Below are 23,433 nucleotides of genomic sequence, written 5' to 3' on the forward strand. Positions count from 1 at the left end.
CCCTGTTTCAGTTTCATTTTTCTTCGATTTTGACATTTGGACTTCTCGGCCTCCCTCTCTTCTCCCTCTCTGCGTACCGTCGGAGCACCGCCTCTATCGGCGTTGTCCGCTGCCGTCGCCGTTGCCCGCTGGCAGGCCCCTGACGAAGGCGACGACCCTTAGGAAGACGACGATAGTTTAAAACTATCGTCATTAATTTATAAAATTTATTTATAAAATAATTATTTTATTTATTTAATACATTTATTTTATAATTACTATAATAAAAATAGTGATTTAATAGTCATAATTAAAATATTGGATAAATTATCTTGGCATAATTATCCAATTGCTATAGTTAATTAAACCAATGGTTTTAAATTTTGTGATAATATATTATTAATTAATAATACATAAAATATATTATATACAAATATATAGTGTGTTAAATTTATGATTAGATCAATTTTTTCTCTTAAATTATTTATTTTTAGGTTAAAGTATATCATATGTTATTAATAACTCCACGTATTACTTTCATTTTTTTTATTTATAACGTTATTAATAACTCCACGTTATTTATTTATTATTTGTAATTAATCATGTGCGTATTTCATTGGCTCATATAATTACCATATTAATGCATAATAATATATCTAATTCAATTAATAAATATATTAATATATTTAATTATACATTAAATAATTTATTCGTGTAGTAATAATGGTTGTTTTACCTAATTTGGAGTTTAAAGATTATATTGTAATTAAGTGTATTGTAAAGGTTTAGAGATTCTCTTGTTTTTTATGTTTTTCTCATGTTGGGGCACTAACACTGGAAACTGTTTTCCAGTGCACATGAAGTTGTCAACACTAACACCAAATGCGAAGATGATCTTCATGTACATGACTGACATGATCTTCATGTTGAACATGAAATTGATCTTCAAGAATCCATTTGGGGCACTAACCCCCCCTAACACCAATTTTGAAATTGAAGTTCATGTTGACATAGAGTGGACTAACCCCCCCTAACATGTAGCTAGTGAGTCTTACATGTGTGAGATAGGGACATACCACCGATCGTACTATTCAACCATGTTACCGAGTGAGTCTTACATGTGTGCGAGAGGGACATACCACCAATCGTACTATTAAACCATGTTACCGAGTCTACCTCTCCTTCAGGGTTGTATTACAAGTGTTGACCTAGCTACACATCCGCAAGAACGTGACAAGTCACACGAGGTGCCACCATTATCACCTTAGGTAGATCATTTGATGAGTGAGTTCTCTCCATCAACACATGATAGATGTTCATCTCATGAGAGAGAGAGAGAGAGAGAGTTATTCAGTTCATGGAGCATCTTACGGAGCTCCACACAGATTGCTCAACTTTGCCACACGTCCAAAGCCTTTTAAATACCTGTTTAAAAGTTTGGTCTTCTTTAAGCAAACATTATGAACAAGAGAAAAGGCTTAGAACGATTCAAACAAACCATTTCCACTGTGAGCAGAGATGTTTGCTTTGCTTTCAATGAATCTTGAAGGGATAAAGTCGACATTTAAGGCCCATCCAAACTTAAATGAGAGATGGGCCTGCCAATACCCACTTTCATAAAGACTCTTTAATATCATCGTTTTGGTGCCACGGTGGCAGTTGACCGATAACATATCGTTGACTCGATAGCTTGAGAATAATGACAAATTCTAAAAAAAGCCAGTTCTCTTTGTCTGCATGATGATCCGATGCAAAGACGTGCCAGTTCATGCGTTGTCACACGAAGAGAGCCTTTGATTGCTCCTGCAATTTTGGAATCTTCCATTTTTGTTATGCGCGTTCTTTCCTCAAAACTTCCGCGGCGAACATAACAAAAGATGATAATGTTCGGTGCCAGCCATGTCCAACTATTGATCCTTCGGTAAACTCGTACATACCAAAATAACCAGACGGATAGGAACGAATAAAATCGATCCGTACCTGTTCGTCAGTCTTCCTCTCTCTCCGAATTCCGTCAATCAGAACCAATGCAACGCCTCGCTTCAAACTTGCGTTTTCCATGGTTGTTGTTTATCGTTTTAATGGGGCTCTTCTTTCCGTGCTGCAGTTGCCTGGGTATTTTGAATTCTACAGCCGAGTTCCACGGCTTCACGGCCATTTCAGATTTTAGACTAGTGAACAGGAGAAGCATGATTCAATGCCCAGACCCCAATCCCTATCTCCAGGTGAATATCAGCTCTACAGACGCACTCGACGATGAAGAGTACGTGACCGTTAATGTCAGCGGCGTTCTACTTCCTTCAGGATCTGACTGGGTGGCCATGATCTCTCCCTCTCACTCAGAGTATGTCCAGTGCAACCTTTGCCTATCCTTCTCTTTTTCTTTGCCAGGTTTATTTTGATTCAAGAAGCCTTAGCTCTCCATTCAACTCTCGATGAGATTGAATGAAGAACATGAGAAGAGAGCGAATTTCTCATTAAAGAGTCCCAACTGTTTTGCTTTTTCTTCGTTTTTCAAAAAATTTCTTGAATCTCTTTGCTGATATTATTCTACTTCTTTATGCATATGAACAGTATTTCCAATTGTCCCCAGAACAGTGTGCTTTACGGGCAAACGGGTGATCTGAGCGATCTTCCTCTTCTATGCCACTACCCTGTCAAGGTACAAGTAAATGATTCAGATTAAAAAGGTCGCGATGCAACCTGCCGATCGGTCATTCTTGCCAATAACATTTAGATACTGTTATATGATTTGCAGGCTCAGTATCTGAGCACGGATCCAGCTTACTTGGGTTGTGAAAAAAAGGAGTGCAAGAAATACGTCAAGGGTGTTTGCGTGGTGACTACCTGCAGTGGCTCCGTCAAGTTTCACGTCATTAACATTAGAACAGATATAGAATTTGTGCTCTTTGCAGCGGGGTTTAAGACCCCTTGCATGTTAAAACGTTCAGAAGCAGTCAGTTTTGCTAATCCGAATAAACCATTGTATGGCCATCTCTCCTCCCTGGATTCATCCGCCACTTCGGTAATTCGATCCGTCCCTCCGTAGCTACATTATTTTAGACCATTTTGATGTTAAATCGAGTGGTTTGGCGTTGCCACAGATGAGATTAACTTGGATAAGTGGAGATAAAACTCCTCAACAAGTTCAGTTTGCAGACGGGAAATCGGAGACATCCCAGGTTGCAACTTTCACACAAGATGACATGTGCAGTGAGTTCTTCGTTTTTCTTTCGTATTCCTTAATTTAATTTGAGCATTAAGCGACGTGCCGCCACTTCAATGCATGATTTCCGTCCATTTTTTTTTCTTTTTAAAATTTTCTATGGACTCTCAGGTTCTCCGCTAACAAGCCCGGCCAAGGATTTCGGTTGGCATGATCCTGGCTATGTGCACTCGGCTATCATGACAGGCCTCGACCCCTCCACCACCTATTCTTACAGATACGGAAGGTAAACTTAAAACTTGGATTACCTTTCCTCAACCAGGGCATGGATGAACTGAATTATGAAGATGACCTTCCTGCGTGCAGCGATTCGGTTGGTTGGAGCGACGAAATCAAATTTAAGACCCCTCCAGCCGGGGGTTCGGAGGAGCTCCGATTTCTTGCATTTGGCGACATGGGCAAGGCTCCGCGGGACGACTCAGCTGAGCACTTCATCCAGGTATTTGAAAAAATAAAACAAGCCCAGAATGTAATTTTGCAGATTCGGACAAGATTGCATAGCCAGTTTTGTTATTTAATCTCTGATGTTGATGCAGCCTGGATCGATATCAGTAGTGGAAGCCATGGCTGAAGAAGTGGCTGCTGGCAACATTGACTCTATCTTCCACATTGGCGACATCAGCTATGCGACAGGTTTTTTGGTAGAATGGGATTACTTTCTTCATCTCATCGTCCCAGTGGCTTCCCGAGTGTCTTACATGACAGCCATCGGAAACCATGAAAGGTGGCCATCCTTTTTCCTTTGCAACTACCTACCATTTCCCATTTTATCGACTTACTCATCCACAAAATCCTTTATAACTACGCTTGCAGAGATTACATTGACTCTGGATCGGTGTACATAACTCCTGATTCAGGTGGAGAATGTGGAATTGCTTATGAGACATATTTTCCGATGCCAACGTCAGGGAAGGATAAGCCGTGGTATTCAATAGAGCAAGCAAGTGTTCACTTCACTGTAATTTCTACTGAACATGACTGGACGGAGGGTTCTGAACAGGTGCTAGAAGTCACTAATCTTATTGATTCAGTATCTATTACTACCATTCTCTGCTAAATGATCGTCATGTTTTCAGTATGAATGGATCAAGAAAGACTTGAGCTTGGTTGATCGATCACAAACGCCCTGGATCATCTTCACAGGGTAAGTAGAAAATGAAAATCACAACCCAGAAAGCTCTTTTTCTTGGATTTCCGCTACCTGTGAACATCTCCTCCGTTCCTAGTAAAAGATTTCATCATCGTTCCAGGCATAGACCTATGTACACATCACAAGCACCAGGGCTTCTCCCTCCTGTGGATGAAGGATTTGTTGATGCTGTTGAGCCATTGCTCATGGACCAAAAGGTACAATTAAAGGATCAAACCCTTGAGCCTTGATGATCTCCAAAATTAGACTAACTTCTGTTGCTCTCTCTTGATCTTACAGGTCGACCTTGTTCTCTTTGGCCATGTCCATAACTATGAGAGGACATGTGCAGTGTACCAGAAAGAATGTAAATCCTTGCCCACGAAGGATAAAGATGGGATTGACACATTCAATAACAGCAATTACAGTGCTCCTGTTCATCTGATCATCGGAATGGCCGGCTTCACATTGGACAATTTCTCTGAGAATGTATGTATAGGGTTTTTCTTTTTACTGGAATTTAATTACTTTTTTCAACTTCATCTTGATAAGAATCCTAGGTTACACAGATCTAACAAATAGAAATTGATGCTTTACCGATTTTATTTTGTGAGAATGCCAGCTAATTTGTTTTAATCACTGCAACAGGTCGGCAATTGGAGTTTAGTAAGGATTGCCGAATTTGGCTATGCAAGAATACATGCAACTAGAAAAGAGATGCAAGTGGAGGTAAGTTGATTGAAACAAAAGCTGATTCTTGAGATACTATATCGCTCGGGCCAGTCCTTGTATAAGGTCCTGTTGCGCTTCTCACTAAAGCCTCGAGGTTTTAGCGCAACTGGTTTCAACATGGTATTAGAGCATGTTGGTTCCGAGTTCGAATCAAACTCCCCCCCCCCCTCGAAGGCCGCGAATTTGGCCACCGAATTTCCACGGGTATTCCCCGTGCGGGGGAGTGTGGAACTGTATTTGTATCGCTCGGGCCAGTCCTTGTATAAGGTCCTGTTGCACCTCTCACTAACCCCTCGAGCCTTTAGCATAACTGGTTTCAACATGGTATCAGAGCAGGTTGGTCCCGAGTTCGAATCCCGCTCCCCCCCCCCCCGAATGTACATGGGTTGTCCCCGAGTGGGGGAGTGTTGAGATATTGAACTTGGATCGGTCCTTGTATAAGGTCATGTTACTCCTCTCATTATCAAGTCGATCTTTTAGTGCAATTGGTTTCAATAGATACACAATTTAGTTAGAGCAATACATTATATCTTAATAAGTGTCATCCATATCTCCCCACCGAATTGTCCTGAGACTGGGCTGCATCGAACCATGTAGGGAAAGGATTGGTCAAGTTAGTAGTTCCAACCAGTCACTTCTAAGGCCTATCCCAAAATGACTAACCAACTTAAGAAGTCTTTTTTTCCCAAACAATAAACTCAAGATAGTACCTACTCTGATATTGTGTCAAGTTAGGTCCAAAGCCCATCCCAAAATGACTAACCAACTTAGGAAACCTTTTTCCTAACTAATAAACTCAAAATCTTTGTACTCACTAATCTATGTGGGACTGTTCTTTAACAACTTGTACCAAGTCAACTTTTGGATTTAAGAAAACAGATCCTACTCAAACGGACTGACTTGGGTTTTACTAAAGCAGAGTCAGGTCCCAAGTCTGAGCCACAGTTCCATGATTTTAAGCACCCCAATACGGGAATGCTCAAAAGAAGCAGCCAATTAATTGTTTAAATAAGATGCTTCATGATATTCAATTGTTATTTGTCGATTGCTTGTTATCAAGTATTAATTAACAAGTTGAGCCAATTGAATACCTAAAAGACTAGATGAAGTCTAAGATATATATATGTAGTGATCATGAATAGTCCTTAAATGGCTGTGAACTACCTGTTTGAATTACTGCTTCTAGTATTGCTCCAATAGTACTAATATTTGAATTTTGTGTGCTTTACAGTTTATTAACTCCAACACAAAGCAGGTTCAAGATACCTTTCGCATGATCAAATGAGAAGAAAAACTATAATTGAAAAAGCCCTTTATTACGAAGAACTCTCAATGTCCAACATGCATTATGTAATTGACTCGTACTTATAATGAAAAGAAGAAGAGAGAGGGAGTTGTTGAGGGTTTATGAATTCTGCTCATGGAGGTTGGCATGTTTGCTGAACTGCATAAATTTTCCCTCCTACACTTGCAGGTCATTGGAGGAAGAAGAGTGTACATAGCCCTGCTATGGTATTGCAAAACGAAGAACTTCTCTTCAAAACGATCTTACTTGTTTCCAAGGTATAGGCCTGTAGCATCTCCATTACATATTGAGGACCCAAAATTCTAATACGTATCAGGCGTAGTGGGATATGTTTTAGCTGTATTGGGTGGTATATCGGGTCACTCAAGTTTACGGGTTGAAATGGGGAAGAAATGATTTTTTTTAAATCTATAAAAATTAACCATTAAAAATTTATAAGTTCTAAGCTATATGTAATATTTCTTAATAATTACCATTAAAAAATTATGATAAATATTATTTTAATCGAGTAATTAAGTTGAGTATAAATGATTTTTTATGAATAATTTTATTTTATTTAAATACGAATTTAATATTAATTGCTAACTTAATGTTATTAAGGAATATACAATACTTATTATTTTACAATTCATCATATTAAAAAATTAGTAAATAAAAAAATAAAACATTTAGCGCAACATTTATTATTGTAATGGGTGTTTGTTGTCAAAAATAGAATATAATTACATTGTTGTGAATAAGCAAAAATGCAATAAAAAAACTATATCATTTTGGTCTTGCATGCGATGGTCTTCATGAGTGTTGTGTCAGCTTCCATGTCGCAACATCATCCACATGTCATAAGTGTACCTCATCCACTTGTTTGAAATGTTCCACAAAGTTTCTACTTGATGAACTAGAATTATGGGAGGAAGATAATGAATCATCAACTTCATCACCACCTCCTTCGACTTCATTGTGGATATGACCTTAACAATGCATACAACCATTTGCTATTTAATATTAAATATGTAAATACAATATGATCTTTAACATTTAGTTTTTTCTATTTAGTCCAAATTAACGTAATATTACATTAATCTATTATAATTTAATTAAGTTTAATAAAATATAATTTTTTATTTAAATGATTTTCATTTAAAATATTGTGTCAGTTGTCATTATAATATTATTTCTATCTTAACATCACCATTTAAAATGTTGAATCTTAGGATTTCACTATTGATGCTTTACGAACCTTTTAGTGTGTGGAAGTTGTGAAGAGAAGCAGAGAAGAGAGAGTTAAAGGAGAGAAAAGAATTCGAGGTTGTGAGAGGAAGAGGAACAAGTTTGAGTGGAGAGGACATGTGGAGTGGTTAAGTTTTCAAATGAATTCCTAATCCTCCCCGTAACTTATACATATAGATCAAAACTTAAAAATTAAATAAATACGCTTTTACCTAAGGGTAGTAAATAAAATAATGATAGATAAAACTAATTACAAAATATGCCACCCTCGTCTTCTAGCATTCCCCCTCAAGTTGGTGAAGCAAACACATCATACATTCCAAGTTTGGAGCTTGCAGTAGTTAAGGTCCTCGAAGCGACTGGTTTGTAAACATACAAGTAATTTGTCCTTGAGAAGAGACATATTCAATGCTTATGACATATTCAATATGCTTTGTCCTCTTGTGGAAGGTCCTAGAGGCAATGTGAATGGATGTTTGGTTATTACAATCGAGTTTCATTAGAGTATCTCTACTAAAGCCTAATTTTGTGACAAGTGATTTTATTCATATCAGTTCACTTACCGCATGTGTCATAGCTCTATATTCATCCTCTTCATTGGATCTAACAACAACATTCTGATTTTTACTCTTCCACATTACTAGGTTTTCTCCAACAAGGGTATTATAGTCAAAAGTAAATTTTCAATCATCAGGAGATCCTCCCCAATCAGTATGTACAAAACTTTCCACATTAATATGATACTAACAGTTTTTCAAATAGTGGAGGTTCCATTCTAGGACTTGTTAGTGAGTGCTCTAAAGCTTATGCATGTAATGGCTAACAATTAATACAAAGAAGATATCAAGTCTAGTAATTGTGAGATATATGAACTTCCCTACTAAGCAATGATACTTCCTTACATCTACTTCTTCCTGACAACCAACACATAATTTTACATTGGTGTTCATAAGAGTGTCACCAGGGTGACATCCCAACATAAATGTCTCATTAAGCAAATCAAGTACTATTTTCGTTGTGATAAAACAATGTTGCGCCTGGATTGTAGCACTTCAACTCCAAGGAAGTGTTTGAGTCCCAAGTTTTTGGTCTTGAATTCCTTAGATTCACTTTCACCTAGGTAATACTTTCTATATCACTTCATGTAATGATAATATCATCGACCTACACAAGTAGGAAGACAACTCCCTTGTTAGTATGTTTGTCAAAAGCCGAGTGATCCACCACACATCTTGTAAACCCAAACCAGAGCATTCCTCAGCTAAATTTTTTTGTGAGCAGTATACGGGCTCCCACTCAACAACAAATCCAAGTGGTTGATCCATATAAATTTCCTCCTTAATACCAGCATTAATAAATACATTATTTACTTCATATTGATTACATATCATTAAGAGCTTACAACAAGAGATAAAAGACTGCATACCGAAATTAACTTTACCATAGAGGAGAATGTATCCTCATAATCAATGTCATAGAATTGAGTGTATCCTTTAACTACAAGCGTAGCTTTGAGCTTTGCCATTGAGCCATCCAATTTGCGTTTAATTGTGAAAAACCATTTGCACCTTATTATTTTCTTTTATGGTGGTAGAAGCACCAACTACAAAATCTGATTCTCATACGAAGCTGCCATTTCTTCCTCCAAGGCCGTTCTCCATCCCAGATGCTGAAGGGCCTCTTGGTAAGACTTAGGAAGAAGTGTAGAAGAAAAAAATGAAAGAAATGTGCAAAAAGTAGAAGACATCAAAAGAGTCAATAAGAAGATAAACATGGGGTGAGAAGTAGACGATTGAGTGCAAGACTGATGTTCATTTCTAGTAGAAATAGGCCTAGTGTCATATAGGGGGCCAAACACAATGGGAGATGGAGGAGGAGAACTTACCTCAAGACGGTCTGTGGACTCCATAGGAGGATGGTCTATCAAATATTGTTAGTGCTGGATCAAAGTGGACCCTCTAGTGGCACGAGAGGCTTGGGAAAGCTAGTAAACAATGAAAAACCAGGTGGTGCAGTACCCAATGGGTAAAAAGATTATCCCTAAAAAAAATCACATCAACAGACACAAATATCCTCTCGAAGGAAGAAGATAATGGACATACCCTTTTTGGGTACGAGAGTGTCCCAAAAAAAATATTTGATAGATTGAGTTTGCAATTTATTTGCGTGGGAGATGTGTCATACACAAAACAAGTACAACCAAAAACCTTCGTTGGAAGGAGAAAACATTATTATGAGGAAACAACAAAGTATGGAGGATTTTTTTGGAGAATTGAAGATGGCAATGGGTTGATAAGAAAGCTTGCATCGAGAATCGCATGTGTCCAATAAAAATGAGGTACATTCATACACTGTAATAGAACTTGACAACTTCAACAAAATGCTTTATTTTTCATTCATCCATCCTATTCTATTGAGGAGTATAAACACATGAGGTTCGATGAGTAATGCCATGATCACTACAAAAAGATTGAAACTCACTAGACACATTTTCTTTGGCATTGTCTAACCAAAGAATTTTCAACATAGAACCAAATTGAGCAGAAATAATAACATGAAAAGATTTAAAAATAGGTACAACTTCAAACCTATCTTTCATCAAGAATAACATGTCACCCTAGAATAATCGTCAACATAAATAATAAAGTATTTTGACTGAGAAATTTTTGAAACTTTTAATTGTCCCCATGTATCAATATAAACTAAAGACAAGGGAATAACACCCTTAATTTCAGACCAAGGGGAATAGGCACCCTTGTGGTGTTTACTCAATTGACATATTTCACATTGTAAATAAAAAATAAACTTAAAAAATGGAAAGAATGACTGGATAGATGAGAGTGAGGGATGTCCCAATCGATTGTGCCATTATAGTGTTTGTTCTTTGGAGTTTGCTATGGCGATAATTGTTGGTGTGTCCAAATCATACAGGCCCATCAGATCATGGCCTCCACCAATCAACTATTTCGCCTAGAAATCCTGAAATGTACTATGAGTTAAATAAAAAGTGATAGTTTTTGGGTAATTGACTGACTGATATTAAACTTAACGAAAATTGAAGGACAAAGAGAACATATTTTAAGTGAAGAGTGGGTGTAGTGCAAGTAGATCCCATCCCATGTACTTTGGTGTGCAATCCATCTGCTATGGACACAAACGTTTTTTTAGGGCAAAGAGATAGAAAAATCAATAGACTAACATTACCTGTCAAGTGCTCGAAAGCCCCAAAGTTATTCCTCCTCACTTTTCGATTTTATTCTGATGGCAATGACTGATTTTCCCTAGCCTAACCCCTTCTAATTTGAATCTATTGGATAATTGAGTTAATATCATCACTAGAGCTTAGTAAAAGGAAAAAAATAAATTAAATAATACTTTTTTCTCTTTATTTCTAAATATTTAAGAATGATATCAATATAAATATTTAAATACCTACCCATAGCACATGAAGAAGAAACACATACATGGGAGGGCGCTCCTACCCTTCCTTTAGCCTAGCAAGGGAGGGGCACCCCTAAAGATTTATGTGTCGGACCGAGAAGACTGCACAAGTCGTCACTCGTTTACTATATCCAGAAACTGCAGGTTGACTCTACCTTCTGATAGCAAGAGCGAGTTAGTAAAATACCTTGACCTCAACTTGACCGCCTTGATCATACATCAGCTTTGAAAATCAAAATCGTCCGGGAGAGATTTCCTGCTGAAAATCCTCTCAGTAACTATAACCGAACTGCTTGATGATCACTATTCTCTTCCACGGCTCTCACCATTTATGATTCTTGCTTTTCACTCCTCCGTACGTGGTGGAAAGAGAAGAAAAACGAAAGCTCAGACTCTCCGTTATTCTGGCAACTATGTGGTTGATATGTCCGGTGTTTCGTTTCTCATGGCTGTTTTCCTTTCTTTCTGCCTTCTTCTTTTCTCGGTGTTCCTCCCACGATTTTCTGAATTCCAGATCTCAATTCGATAACTTTACAGCAATTTCAGATTTCAGGATCTTGAACAGGAGGTCTTTGTTACCATGCCCGAACTCGAGTCCGTATCTCGAACTAAATATCAGCTCCTCCTCCGCTCTTGCAGACGAAGAGTACTTGACTGTGACAGCTAGTGGCATTCAACATCCTTCAGAGTTAGAGTGGATAGCGATGATCTCCTCTGCCCATTCAAAGTAAGCACAGTATCACAATTGCTTAATTCACTTCTGCCTTCCTTGGTGGCATATCATCCCAAGCCTCATGGCTGCGACACTTATTCCTTCAGCATGGATCAGCAGCGATCACTGTTTGAGAATATCGCGTGTCATTCCTCTTCCTTATGAAGATGGCGATCAATTTTTTTTACTCCTACCTAATGTATGTCTTTTTGCGCATGTGACAGTGTTTCGAGTTGTCCTCAGAGTCAGATACTTTACCAGGAAACCGGCGACCTGAGTAATTTACCTTTTTTATGCCATTATCCCGTCAAGGTAGCGCTCTCTTTCTCTCATAAAGGAATTCATATATTTCTTCTCACATTTTTTTCCCGAAACGTGAATTAAATCGAGAGAAGGATATTACAGGCTCAGAACCTGAGCGCGGACCCGGATTATTTGGGTTGTAAGAAGAAGGATTGCAAGGAGTATGCAGGAGGTGTTTGTGCCGTGACTACCTGCAGTAGCTCCTTGAAGTTTCATATCATTAACATCAGAACGGACATTGAATTCGTTCTTTTTGGAGCCGGATACCACGAGCCCTGCGTCTTAAAACGCTCCACTGCCATACCTTTTGCTAATGCCAATAAGCCCCTCTATGGTCATCTCTCCAGCGTGGATTCAACTGGCACTTCGGTATTATGTTCAGCCACCATCTCTTTATGGAATGCTAGTTTACTGGGACCTTTTGATTATAACTCGGTTTTTTGGCCCGCTGCAGATGAAATTAACCTGGGTTAGCGGAGGAGGAAGTCCTCAGCTAGTCCAATATGCTAATGGAAAGTCAGCGACATCCCAGGTTAATACATTCACTCAAAATGATATGTGCCGTGAGTGTTTCTTTCCCACACCATCTAGCTTAGCAAAATATGTTCAAAAGATTGTCGTCTTTAAGGAGTTTATGTTGTTGTTGTCAATAATTGATGTTCACTTTGTGGGAAAACTGTCAGGAGCTATATTGAAAAGCCCAGCAAACGATTTCGGGTGGCATGATCCAGGCTACATTCACTCTGCCGTCATGACAGGACTTAAACCCTCCGCCACCTACTCCTATAAATATGGAAGGTAAAGTGCTATATAATATTTGAATGAGATCCCACATGAATGGTTCCACTCCCCAGAAGAACGAAAGCAAACAGTTTCTGAGGAGCTCTTTCATTTTGGTTTCAGGGTATCTGGCCTCCTGAAATTTGAGGAAATGATTCTAGGCTTTATCATATGTTAAGTAAACTCATGTCTAAGCATCTGAACAATCAGTAGAAGTATGCACATTACTTAAAAATATTGAAATTGGAGGTCAAGAATCAGTTGCTCATATGTGTTTCTTATTGTGGGGCCACCCATGAACTAGTTCAATGGCTTGTCAGTCTATGTCATGTAAAATGGTTTGTCCTAGTTCAGTTCCTCAAATTGCCCAGTCTATGCCATGAATACTAGTTAATTGCAGTAGACATGACCCAAGAGATCTTTCTGTACAGCGACTCAGTTGGTTGGAGTGAACAGATCAACTTTAAGACTCCACCAGCCGGAGGCTCTAATGAGCTACAATTTCTTGCATATGGTGATATGGGAAAGGCTCCAAGAGACCTCTCCATTGAACATTTTATCCAGGTACTTCATCACTGCAATTTGTTATACCATTCCTCCATGGAATTACTGGACACCTGTAGGAGGCGATATGTGCTTCTCATATGCTTGTTTGTGGAACTCGAACTAAAAATTAACATGGAATTGTAAGTCAGGGCTAACTTAAGTCTTTACTTTCCCAATGGTGTAGCCTGGTTCTATATCAGTTGCAGAAGCCATAACAGAAGAAGTCGCAAGGGGCAAAGTGGACTCCATTTTTCATATCGGGGACATCAGCTATGCCACAGGCTTCTTAGTTGAATGGGACTACTTTCTTCATCTCATTACACCTATAGCTTCCGGTGTGCCATATATGACAGCCATTGGAAACCACGAAAGGTAGCCACTGGCCTCGCAAAGTTTCTTTCTTCAAAGTAATAACAAAGCAACTTTCCATTTTTTTTTACTGCAAGAATTATGCTGAATTCCTCAGGGTTGAATGTTCAGAGATTTCTTGAACTCTGGATCAGTGTATGGTTCTCCAGACTCTGGCGGAGAATGTGGAGTTCCATATGAGACTTATTTCCCTATGCCAACTCTTGGTAAGGATAAGCCATGGTACTCAATAGAGCAAGGAAGTGTTCACTTCTCAGTAATTTCTACTGAGCACGACTGGAATGAAGGATCAGAGCAGGTAAAAGTTGATCTAGAAGGGAATGTATTTCTTTAAAATCAGATTGATTTCATTGCCTCAAGTACCTCATTTTCTTCTTTTTTGTAATTATTACCATTACAGTACGAATGGATTAAAAAGGATCTGGGATCCGTGAACCGAGCAAGAACGCCTTGGATAGTCTTTACAGGGTAACAATGAAAGAAACTAAGCTCTTCATGTTAATTCTGTTCTCTGCTATGAGCTTCCTTCCACATTAAATTATAAAGCTTCACAGGCATAGGCCGATGTACTCATCATCAAGCTCCACGTGGATGAAATCTGTAGATGAAAAGTTCGTTACTGCCATTGAGCCATTGCTAGTGGACTACAAGGTGCAGTTTAATGTCTCCAAATGTCCAATTTCGCTTGCTGATTCAGCTGTCAACTCACCCAATGAAGCTCCCAACTCAATAATAAGATTACAGTGTCTTCAACACTGAAACTCAGATAAACATACGGATTTTTTGGGTCTTTCATAGTTTAAAAGAATCTAGTTTTTATTGATGATGTTCAGGTGGATCTGGTTCTCTTTGGGCATGTCCATGTCTATGAAAGAACATGTGCAGTATATCGTAAAGAGTGTAAATCATTACCAACAAAGGGTGAAGATGGGATTGACACTTACTATAGTAGGAACTACAGTGCCCCTGTTCATGTTACAGTAGGAATGGCAGGTTTTACTCTAGACACCTTCAATGTACTGGTATGTATATTGTCTTTTCATTCTTGGTTTTTTTAAGTGATCTATTTGAGATCTATTTTCTGTTCTAACCTGTAAGTGATTTGCCTATCGATAACCAACAAGTGAATCATGTTTATCAACAGTTTTGTTCATCAAACGATATCTTTACTGTTTGACACAATATTGATGCAGGGTGAGAAGTGGAGTCTAGTCAAATTAGCTGAATTTGGATATACAAGAGTGCATGCGACAAGAGAAGAGATTAAAGTTGAGGTCAGTAAAAAGCATAAACCAAAAACTTAATATGTAGTGTCCATATATGAAGGGAAATATCTCTAACATTTCTTTACTTTCTTTTCAAATCTTACTCCAGTTCGTAAATGCACAAACGAAGAAAGTTCGAGACAGCTTCCGCATCACCAGATAAGTAGCTCCATCTTCTATCTTCTTTGTTCTTTGAAAAATTCAGTGTAAGTCATGTTTTGATTATAACTCAGATCAGAATGCCAAACATGATTTCACGTTGATGAAATAATATCTTTTAAATAAAACTGGAACATGTTTTCGAGTTAACATTTAAAAATCAATGCTGATAGGAGCATCCTAATGCACGCAGACAGAACTCTCTCCCCCGCCTGTCCGTCCCCAACCTTCTGCCTCGCCTCCTCCTTTTGCCTTCGTTATTACTGACTTGTTGCCTACGCTTCTTGTGACAAAACTCATTTCCATCACCACAGCTTTCCTGCTCTTATTAGGTATCTTCCTTTTCACTCTCCTCTCTCTTTATCACTCTCTGTTGATCTTCTTCCTGTTTTTTCTTGATGATCTGTACCAACTTTTATTTCTTTTATCTTTCCTACTCTTGGTTTGTGTCTGTACCGTTGGGGTAAATTCAATCTCTATTTCAAATTCCTTTTGTTTTCTTGCTTGTGATTAGTGTTCTAATCAGGACCTTTTACCTAACACAATGGAGAATGATAAGGATTTCCTACAATTGGACGTGAAGATTGTTAAGGAAGGTAAATTTTATCATTTTATCTTCTACAATGATTATTTTTCTTAGAGAATTCACTTTTTTGTATTAGTGTCACCATATGGAAAATGCCTAAGGAATTCATTAATGAAATGAATTTGGATGAAAAAATCAAGAAGATACTGATGTATTTATTGGTTATTCATAGTTATCAAATAATTTTTAATTTGGAAATATAAATTTAACTTTAAAATTTTATTTAATAAAAAATATAAAACATGGAATACTTAAAATACGGAATATTTAAATATTAATGTAATACTTTTTATCAATTACAAACTAAAAATAATAATTTTTTAAAGAATTAATTAAACTAATTCTATAAAAAATGTAAATTTTATTTTATAAAAAAATATAAGATAAATACATAATATTATATTTTATGTAATATAAAATTAAATTATTTTATTAAAATGCTTTATTTAATATAACTGTCTATACAAAAACAAGTAATTTTATTAATACATATTTTTAAAAAATAGTAATAAAAAACCATTAATATAAGTTAAACTAATTTCAAAAGGAGGGAGTTATGTTCCAGTTTAGTCCAGGAGGACTGCCTTGAGGGTCAGATATTCTGTCTTTCACTGTTCGATTTCACTTACATTTCCTTAGTGAAAGCAGCAGACGAGTGACCAGTACTACCAAGGAGCATACTGTGGGCAGAAATTGTGGATGGCAAAAACGCTGCAACTGTAAAGCGTGATCCTAAATGCAGATTGTGAAGGTTGTCTCCATCTGAGTACCTAATAACCAATTTACCCTCTCTACAGGCGACTATTTTTATTATCTAAATCTTCATGTCTGGGTGAGTATTTTTGAAATTTAACTCTACTTACATGTAAAATATACCAAGAGCGCAGAAGTTATAAATAAAAAATAAAAAAGAAGGAAAGCTTGATAGTTAAAAGTGTAATAGATAAGTAAACTGATGATTCTCCTGGGTGGAGTCAGTGAGAGAGCTAAGTAGTTGAGCAGAAGATTATGTGGGAGAATAGAAAAAAACAAAAGGAGAGTTAAACACTCTATTGTATCATGTAAACACCAGAGTTTTTGAACTTTTTCTAAAAGATCACCATTGCTCAAACAATAAAAGAAGTGTAGGATAGATCATATTCTACAAGGCCACGGAAAGAGTTCAAGAGCTTTGTCTTCAAAATCTTACCCAACAATTTTAACTTTTGCAGTTAAAGACCAACAGGGGAGATGATTAAAGACCAGCAGATTGAAAAGATACCACTATGATCACTCACTGCTAAGTTTGAGTATATCGTGACCGCTATCCAAGAGAAGTCCAAGTGCTGTCTCATAGAAGATAGATCTCATATTTTATCACACATGAACTCAAAATCGGAATGGAGAGGATCTTCAACCGAGAGAGAATAGGTAATTACTATCTTATTTTAAACAAGCACGAAAATAGGAATGAGAGACATTATTTCAGATCAAATCAAATCTTTCAAAGAGGAAAATTTGCCTTCTTTATCAAATGTGCCACCTAGCAAGTGAAAAATAGCACAATCTCTTCTTTCTCTCCTTCAAACTGATTAGGAAACAAATACCACTGAATCTTTTTAAAAAAACAAAGTTTTAAATCAACCAAAATAATGACACTTTCTTATCTTAAAACAAACTATTTTTGGATGGCTTCAAAACCTTCCTTCTCTAATTTGGTGCTAGCTTTGGATGATAGAATCATGGCCCTTTTTTTCCCTCAAATCTTTTAGGTAAATTTCTAAAGAGGATAAGGCATCCAAAGAAATACCAAAAAATCGTTGCAAAGACCAGCAACTAACCGATATAATAACTAAAAAAGGGTAGAACAACAAGTTTAACTCATAATAAACTTGGATGTCAATAAAAGATATAGTGAACCTTGAGTCATACAAAAATTCCAGTCACAAATATCAGCATAATATGCAAGAGAGCAATAATACAATCACTCTTGCATGGGAGATAAAAACTGAGCATAATCACCACGGGCCAACCACTTTCAAAGCTAAGAATATAATCAATGGTTTCTCATTCAGGTTAGACGAGAAAGTCATCCATAAATCCTCTTATAGAGATAAAGAACTATCAGCAATAATCTTATAAAAAAACTTTTCTTGGCACAACTTCAAGAGAAAACAATTTCATCAACAAGAACTCTAAGTGAATTTTGACTAGTTGAGCATTTCAAATTTTTATTTTGGCACGGGATCCTAAATCCACGAGAAGAAAAGGAAAAGAATTCATATTCTTAGATAATTACACTTTTGTGTCATCTTTACGAAAGACCTTTAAATTACCTTATTTGCCACCTCCGGGGAAGGAAATTATCATGAGGTGATCCAACCTAATCTATATCTAAGAAACCCCGTCTCAAAAATCTCTCTACCGTAGCTTGAAGCCTGGAAGAGTATCTAAACCATGCATGATCGTTGCCATCTCCGGGCAGGGCCGATGAAGTAGGATCACCCCTCATTCTAGTTTTCCTCTTTATTTTATTTTATTTTATTTTTCGATCGACATGCCATCTGATCCCTTATCATTTTGTGGAGGCCTCATCTACCATATCCGAAAGTTACCCGACGTGATTTTCTGAAACTTCTAATTCCGATTCCCCAGTTCTCACCCCATTCTCTGCAGATGAGCACCAAGCGTTCGACTGCTGACGTCTATAGAGAAAAAGGCGACCAGAATTTGAGCACAGTTCACAACCAGAATTTGATGGGCTAAATATTAAAATCCAAATGCACCCGTCTTTCCATACCAGACAATCGTTTACTCCCTTCTCTCCAACGCCTTCTGCCTTCTGCCTGTTGCCCTCCCTCTCATGGCTACCGAGCTTGCCGTCCACTCGGTTCCATACATTTCCATCTTAACCAGCGGAAGGCAAAAACTCAGACCCAATGGTTGTCAAACACAGCTTCTTATTCTTCCTCCGTCTCCTCGTTGTTTCCGTCCAAAATTCCCTATTCTGGTGAAGAATCGAAGTATTGTTAATGGCGAGAAACACCTTCGTGCAGTTAAAGAGGAGGAGCTCCAAGCTTCAACTGGAGACACCCAGGTTTTGGAAACTGGTCCTCCGGCTTCCAAACTTGTTCTTGTTATCGGGGGAACGGGTGGCGTTGGTACGCCTTATTTACGCTCTTATCATGCTTCCTCATCCACTTGTAGCTCATATTCTGCCTGAATTTTAAAGTTTCTTCTTTTCTTTTAGAATTGATGCATATCTTTTAGCTTTTCGAAAGACCTTCAGTAACTTGCTTTAAAGCAACTCTCTTACTTAAATGGCAACAGAATTCATGCACTTACCTGGAGTTAGTGATTTCTACTTAATAAACTAGTTAATAGTTTTACACGATAAATGGAAAAACTGCTGGGTGGGTAGCTCGTTCGAAAGTCGTGTGTTAGTATTGCTTCTCTTACCTGGAGTATAACCGGACTGCAGAAATTTCTGTTTTCCATTTTGCCTTCTTTATTTTGGGAAGGTGTTGCTGATGGTGGGATAGCCCATTTTATTTTGTTATGAATAACATCGATTCCATGAATTATTGTATCATCTGTTTACCTAACTCTCCAACTGAATATAGATTTAATGTATTTCGTAGAAACGCTTTCTCCTAAAAATCAGTCCATGTTGCCATGCCATGGCCTATGGGCGCTGGTGACCATGGCTGTCAAAAGCAGGCTTCTTCAAGTTGGAAGTGAAAATTGCTTGCTGCTATGTCATTCTGACTATATTTCTCATGGTACATTTGCATGTCTATTTCCTTTTCAGGGCAGCTAGTCGTTGCATCCTTACTCAACAGAAATGTCAAACTGCGATTATTACTAAGAGACCCTCAAAAAGCAACAACTCTGTTTGGCAACCAAAATGAGAGCATTCTGCAGGTGTAGGTCATGTGTATATTCAGCATGATATATCCTTAATTTTTCTTTTCTTTTTTTTCTCATTCATGAGTTTTTTTATCCATAATCTTCTATTTTATTAGGTTTGGAAAGGTGACACACGGAATCCTAACAATATCAATCCAGCGATATTTGAGGTCTGATCATGTCTTTACTTTCTTATGCTTTCACTTTCCTCTTGCAATGCCAACTTCATTCTAGGTGCCTAGAATATGACTTACATTTTTCACTGGCCAAAACTTCTTGTTATTCATTCTTCCTTTTATTAAATCAAAATATAGGAATCTTGTTTCATAGGGCGTTACACATGTAATTTGCTGCACTGGAACTACGGCATTTCCTTCAAGGCGCTGGGATGGAGATAACACACCAGAAAGGGTTGGTAAGGGGTTAATGCTTTCTGATCATTCTCTGTATTAGATTGTACAAAATGTCTCCTCCTATATAATTGTTCTGCTGTCATAAAATGATAAGGTTTCCAAACAAGGTAAGGGAAAAGAGCTGTGATAATAAGTGGCGAACCCTTTTTTCTTTCCTAGCCATTAAGTGCTTCTCTATTTTCATCCTTTCTTAGCTAAGCTGGATCTTTCTGTTAGTGAGATATTTAAAAATTATTTGCATGTGATGGAAGATTGGGAAGGCGTTCGGAATATTGTCTCCTCACTGCCTCGAACACTGAAGCGACTTGTTCTTGTTTCTTCTGTTGGCGTTACCAAATACAATGAGTTGCCATGGAGGTTGGTAAACCGATTGTTGAAATGTTAAAGTCTGCAATTCTAGAAAATTGTAATATTCTTTATGAATTTCCACCTGTTTGTTCTCTTGCTGAAGTAGGACTCTGAGAAAATTTAATTTCTAAAAGCTGCTACTATCTTTTTGAATATGATTCTTGTGTGCCGAGTTTGTGGATGTAATCTCTTGTTTCATGCTCTGTTTGGTTATTGAAATTTTAGAAGCAGACAGCCAAGCATAGCAATCTAGTGCTTAAATTTTCTTTTCAAAATTTTAGAAAGCTACGACAACTCTATGTTGCTTAACCTTTTTTTTGGTCTAGATATTTATCCAAAATATATGCAAGGGAAGGGTAAGTTAATATTGTTCCCTCAGTTGTAATGTTGCTTACCATGCAGCATCATGAATCTCTTCGGTGTTCTCAAGTTTAAGAAGATGGGGGAAGATTTCGTACGCAAATCTGGTTTTCCCTTCACCATAATTAGGTAATTCCTGTTTTTGTATCCTTTCATAACTTCATAACTTTAGAAGAAAAAGTGCAAAACTATTCAAAAGTTTGAACAGAAATTCTAGGGAGGGATCAGATATGGAAAGTGAAATGATGCTTAGTGGTGAATTACTAGCTTTTGGCTATATCAGGGACCATCTGATCATTTTTTACACAATCAAACAATTCTAATTGATAGTTGATTTACGGAGGTTGAGTTTGTACCTCATTTATAACCTGTTGTCACTTAATCATACTGCTTTTATTTCCTTTCTTCTGGTCTTGATTTAGGCTAAGAACACATTAAAGTTTTCATAAGGTGGCCGACCCAGACTAAAAACAGAATTTTCTTAAGCTACTTCTAAGTAGACTGGATTCACCCATGTGCCAGGGCTGGAAGGCTGACTGATGGGCCCTATACATCATATGACCTAAACACTCTGCTCAAAGCAACTGCAGGTGAACGTCGGGCAGTTGTTATGGGTCAAGGTTTGTCTCTTCTTATCTTCTTAAAGATGGTTTAATCATAACTGTTGATATCTCTGAATTTACTACTGGAAATTTCGATTGTTTCCACAGGGGATAAGCTAGTTGGAGAAGTGAGCAGGCTTGTAGTGGCTGAAGCTTGCATACAGGCACTTGATATTGACTTTACTGAGGGCCAAATATATGAAATCAACTCTGTTGTGGTAATTATCAATCCCACACTCTACTCTCAATCTAAAGCATTTGCTTCCACACAGATCTCATGAATGAATAATAAAATAGTTTTTGTCGGAAATGTGACGACCGAATGATGCATCTACTTGGGTTAATCATTAAATAACATGCTTTCTACCCCTGGTTTTTCTTTGTTTTTTTTTGGAATTTCTTGAAGGGTCACTCGAATAGCAGAGGAATTTTAGTTATGCTATTTAAATTCATCTGCTTCCTGACCTTGTTTCTTACAGCAGTTGTGTTCCAATGACATTTTTCTAGGGATTAAACCACGTCTGTTGTTTGTTTTTCAAATCGTCTTCTGAATTTGAAGTTTGCTTGTGCAGGGGGAAGGACCAGGAAGTGACCCTGAGAAATGGAAGGAGCTTTTCAGATCTGCACAAATCCAGTAGGTTGTCTCGATTCCCCTGTTTCATGAAATCGTTTTCCTATAACTTAATACCTCTCAACAAGAAAGTTATGTCTTCATTTTCATAAGTTTATCAAGTTCTGAAATCTTCATCACTTCATAATACAACTCAAGTGAAAATTGAAAGTCCATCAAGATTAACTAACAAAAAACACAGAGTGTAAACTACTATCACATTTCTACATAAATCATTCATAATCAAAAGTTAAAACCAATTCAATTAAAATTTGAAAACATGGAAATTACAATTCTAACTTAATGCATAACTGTTGTAAAAAAATTATTTTCAAGATGTCTCTTCTTTATACAATTACATTCAAACAAATGTTTTTTCATCCCATCTCATTATGTCAATTTTTTAGACATTTTTTCCCTTAATCTCATTATGCTAGATGACACTTTTCAATCATGTTTATAGTGTAACACACTTCCTCATCAATCTCTTGTTCTTTATGATTTCAATAAAAAAAACTTAATAAGCTCTAGTTCTAGATCGATGTGAATAACACATGTTGCTAATACAAAATGTCTTTCAATGTAGTCCACAACTATGCATGTCTATGATTAAACATCTCTTTAAAATTCTCAATTCCTCAAACTAAATACTCTTTTTGTGATATTGTTTGCCTCAATACAATACAAGATATTTGACTCTCAACATAAACCTGACATCCACTACATAATTAAGTTAATATAATTAAATTTCTAAAAATTATAGATATTGCTTAGAAATTCCCTTCAGGTACAAGAATATGTTATTTTTCTTCAACTAACAAAAACATATGTGAACCTAAGATCAAATGTGTACATGGCCAATATATTTTGTATGACACCCTCTAGTAAGATAAATATTTTATTTTATGGTATAGTTATAATTTTATATAGTTATTGTTGGTAGTTGTTGTTAATATATCACTACCAATGGGATTTTGACATTTTCAAGTCTGACTTGCAGGTGATGTTTGTCTCCCTTGTATTGACGAATATTCACTATGGTCTCACAAAAGGGTGGCAAGAAGAAGGGGAAGGAGGTGGAGTAGCTCATTTTTTATGATGATTTTTTGAAGATTACTTCTATTTCAACATTAGTGAAAGTTTGTAGATAGTGAAGGACAATTGTCTTTGTGGTACATACATAATGGACTATTTCGCGCAAAGATATTCTTATGTTTAAACTTCCCAAAGACCTATGACAAATTCTAAAGGATTTACGATAAACGATGAAAAAATAAATTATGCATCCACTAAAGCTATCGAGATGGTATCTCAAACCAAGATGATTGTATTGATCGACTTGACTTTGAAATGAAGAAAGAAAGAGCGCAAGGAAACCCTTCAAGATTATATTTAATAGGTAGTGTTTGATGTCGATCTAAGCCTTATCTATAATAAGGAGATTAAACATGT

General features: G+C 37.0%; 3 protein-coding genes across 10 annotated transcripts; all 3 read left to right on the forward strand.

Moving 5' to 3' along the window:
* Window positions 1-1,765: 1,765 nt before the first annotated feature.
* Window positions 1,766-6,397, forward strand: LOC137957307 (probable inactive purple acid phosphatase 27). The gene is made up of 14 exons (XM_068805063.1): window positions 1,766-1,900; window positions 2,087-2,323; window positions 2,554-2,641; window positions 2,738-3,004; window positions 3,084-3,192; window positions 3,317-3,431; window positions 3,512-3,644; window positions 3,742-3,929; window positions 4,019-4,205; window positions 4,282-4,349; window positions 4,456-4,552; window positions 4,635-4,823; window positions 4,983-5,063; window positions 6,298-6,397. The coding sequence occupies exons 1-14, from the start codon at window positions 1,857-1,859 to the stop codon at window positions 6,349-6,351; spliced, it is 1,857 nt and encodes a 618-aa protein (XP_068661164.1). The 5' UTR covers window positions 1,766-1,856; the 3' UTR covers window positions 6,352-6,397.
* Window positions 6,398-11,326: 4,929 nt separating this feature from the next.
* On the forward strand, window positions 11,327-17,246 carry LOC137956385 (nucleotide pyrophosphatase/phosphodiesterase-like). 6 transcript variants are annotated; one of them, XM_068803864.1, is made up of 16 exons: window positions 11,327-11,767; window positions 11,977-12,064; window positions 12,158-12,424; window positions 12,510-12,618; window positions 12,739-12,853; window positions 13,267-13,399; window positions 13,566-13,753; window positions 13,862-14,048; window positions 14,151-14,218; window positions 14,305-14,401; window positions 14,584-14,772; window positions 14,944-15,024; window positions 15,125-15,506; window positions 15,701-15,770; window positions 16,400-16,511; window positions 16,972-17,246. In XM_068803864.1, exons 1-13 carry the CDS (start codon window positions 11,454-11,456, stop codon window positions 15,176-15,178), a joined length of 1,890 nt encoding a protein of 629 aa, XP_068659965.1. In that variant the 5' UTR covers window positions 11,327-11,453; the 3' UTR covers window positions 15,179-15,506; window positions 15,701-15,770; window positions 16,400-16,511; window positions 16,972-17,246. The 6 variants fall into 6 exon arrangements, with proteins under 6 accessions (XP_068659965.1, XP_068659964.1, XP_068659966.1 ...); XM_068803863.1 differs by having other exon boundaries at window positions 16,409-16,511; XM_068803865.1 differs by having other exon boundaries at window positions 16,412-16,511.
* Window positions 17,247-18,176: 930 nt separating this feature from the next.
* On the forward strand, window positions 18,177-23,233 carry LOC137956386 (uncharacterized protein At5g02240). 3 transcript variants are annotated; one of them, XM_068803867.1, is made up of 11 exons: window positions 18,177-18,234; window positions 18,416-18,900; window positions 19,551-19,663; window positions 19,765-19,818; window positions 19,979-20,063; window positions 20,313-20,418; window positions 20,812-20,898; window positions 21,292-21,389; window positions 21,480-21,589; window positions 21,944-22,009; window positions 22,982-23,233. In XM_068803867.1, exons 2-10 carry the CDS (start codon window positions 18,603-18,605, stop codon window positions 22,007-22,009), a joined length of 1,017 nt encoding a protein of 338 aa, XP_068659968.1. In that variant the 5' UTR covers window positions 18,177-18,234; window positions 18,416-18,602; the 3' UTR covers window positions 22,982-23,233. The 3 variants fall into 3 exon arrangements, with proteins under 3 accessions (XP_068659968.1, XP_068659971.1, XP_068659969.1); XM_068803870.1 differs by having other exon boundaries at window positions 21,944-22,005; XM_068803868.1 differs by having other exon boundaries at window positions 18,192-18,900.
* The last annotated feature ends 200 nt before the right edge of the window (window positions 23,234-23,433 follow it).

The sequence above is a fragment of the Aristolochia californica genome, unplaced genomic scaffold, assembly GCF_029961685.1.
Source record: "Aristolochia californica isolate CCGP_79_NKW_82.1479 unplaced genomic scaffold, dmAriCali1.0.hap1 SCAF_2, whole genome shotgun sequence".
In the NCBI taxonomy this organism is placed as follows: Eukaryota; Viridiplantae; Streptophyta; class Magnoliopsida; order Piperales; family Aristolochiaceae; genus Aristolochia; species Aristolochia californica.

What these genes read in the sequence shown, in the direction of transcription:
- LOC137957307 (XM_068805063.1), top strand. Translation starts at nt 1,857, where the DNA reads ATGATAATGTTCGGTGCCAGCCATGTCCAACTATTGATCCTTCG. An exon ending in TATTCTTACAGATACGGAAG is followed by an intron (nt 3,432 to 3,511) that starts GTAAACTTAAAA and finishes TCCTGCGTGCAG; the next exon opens with CGATTCGGTTGGTTGGAGCG. An exon ending in GCCATCGGAAACCATGAAAG is followed by an intron (nt 3,930 to 4,018) that starts GTGGCCATCCTT and finishes CTACGCTTGCAG; the next exon opens with AGATTACATTGACTCTGGAT.
- LOC137956386 (XM_068803867.1), top strand. Translation starts at nt 18,603, where the DNA reads ATGGCTACCGAGCTTGCCGTCCACTCGGTTCCATACATTTCCATCTTA. An exon ending in AAAATGAGAGCATTCTGCAG is followed by an intron (nt 19,664 to 19,764) that starts GTGTAGGTCATG and finishes CTATTTTATTAG; the next exon opens with GTTTGGAAAGGTGACACACG. An exon ending in ATGAAATCAACTCTGTTGTG is followed by an intron (nt 21,590 to 21,943) that starts GTAATTATCAAT and finishes TTGCTTGTGCAG; the next exon opens with GGGGAAGGACCAGGAAGTGA.
- LOC137956385 (XM_068803862.1), top strand. Translation starts at nt 11,454, where the DNA reads ATGTGGTTGATATGTCCGGTGTTTCGTTTCTCATGGCTGTTTTCCTTT. An exon ending in TATGCCATTATCCCGTCAAG is followed by an intron (nt 12,065 to 12,157) that starts GTAGCGCTCTCT and finishes AGGATATTACAG; the next exon opens with GCTCAGAACCTGAGCGCGGA. An exon ending in GCCATTGGAAACCACGAAAG is followed by an intron (nt 13,754 to 13,861) that starts GTAGCCACTGGC and finishes TTGAATGTTCAG; the next exon opens with AGATTTCTTGAACTCTGGAT.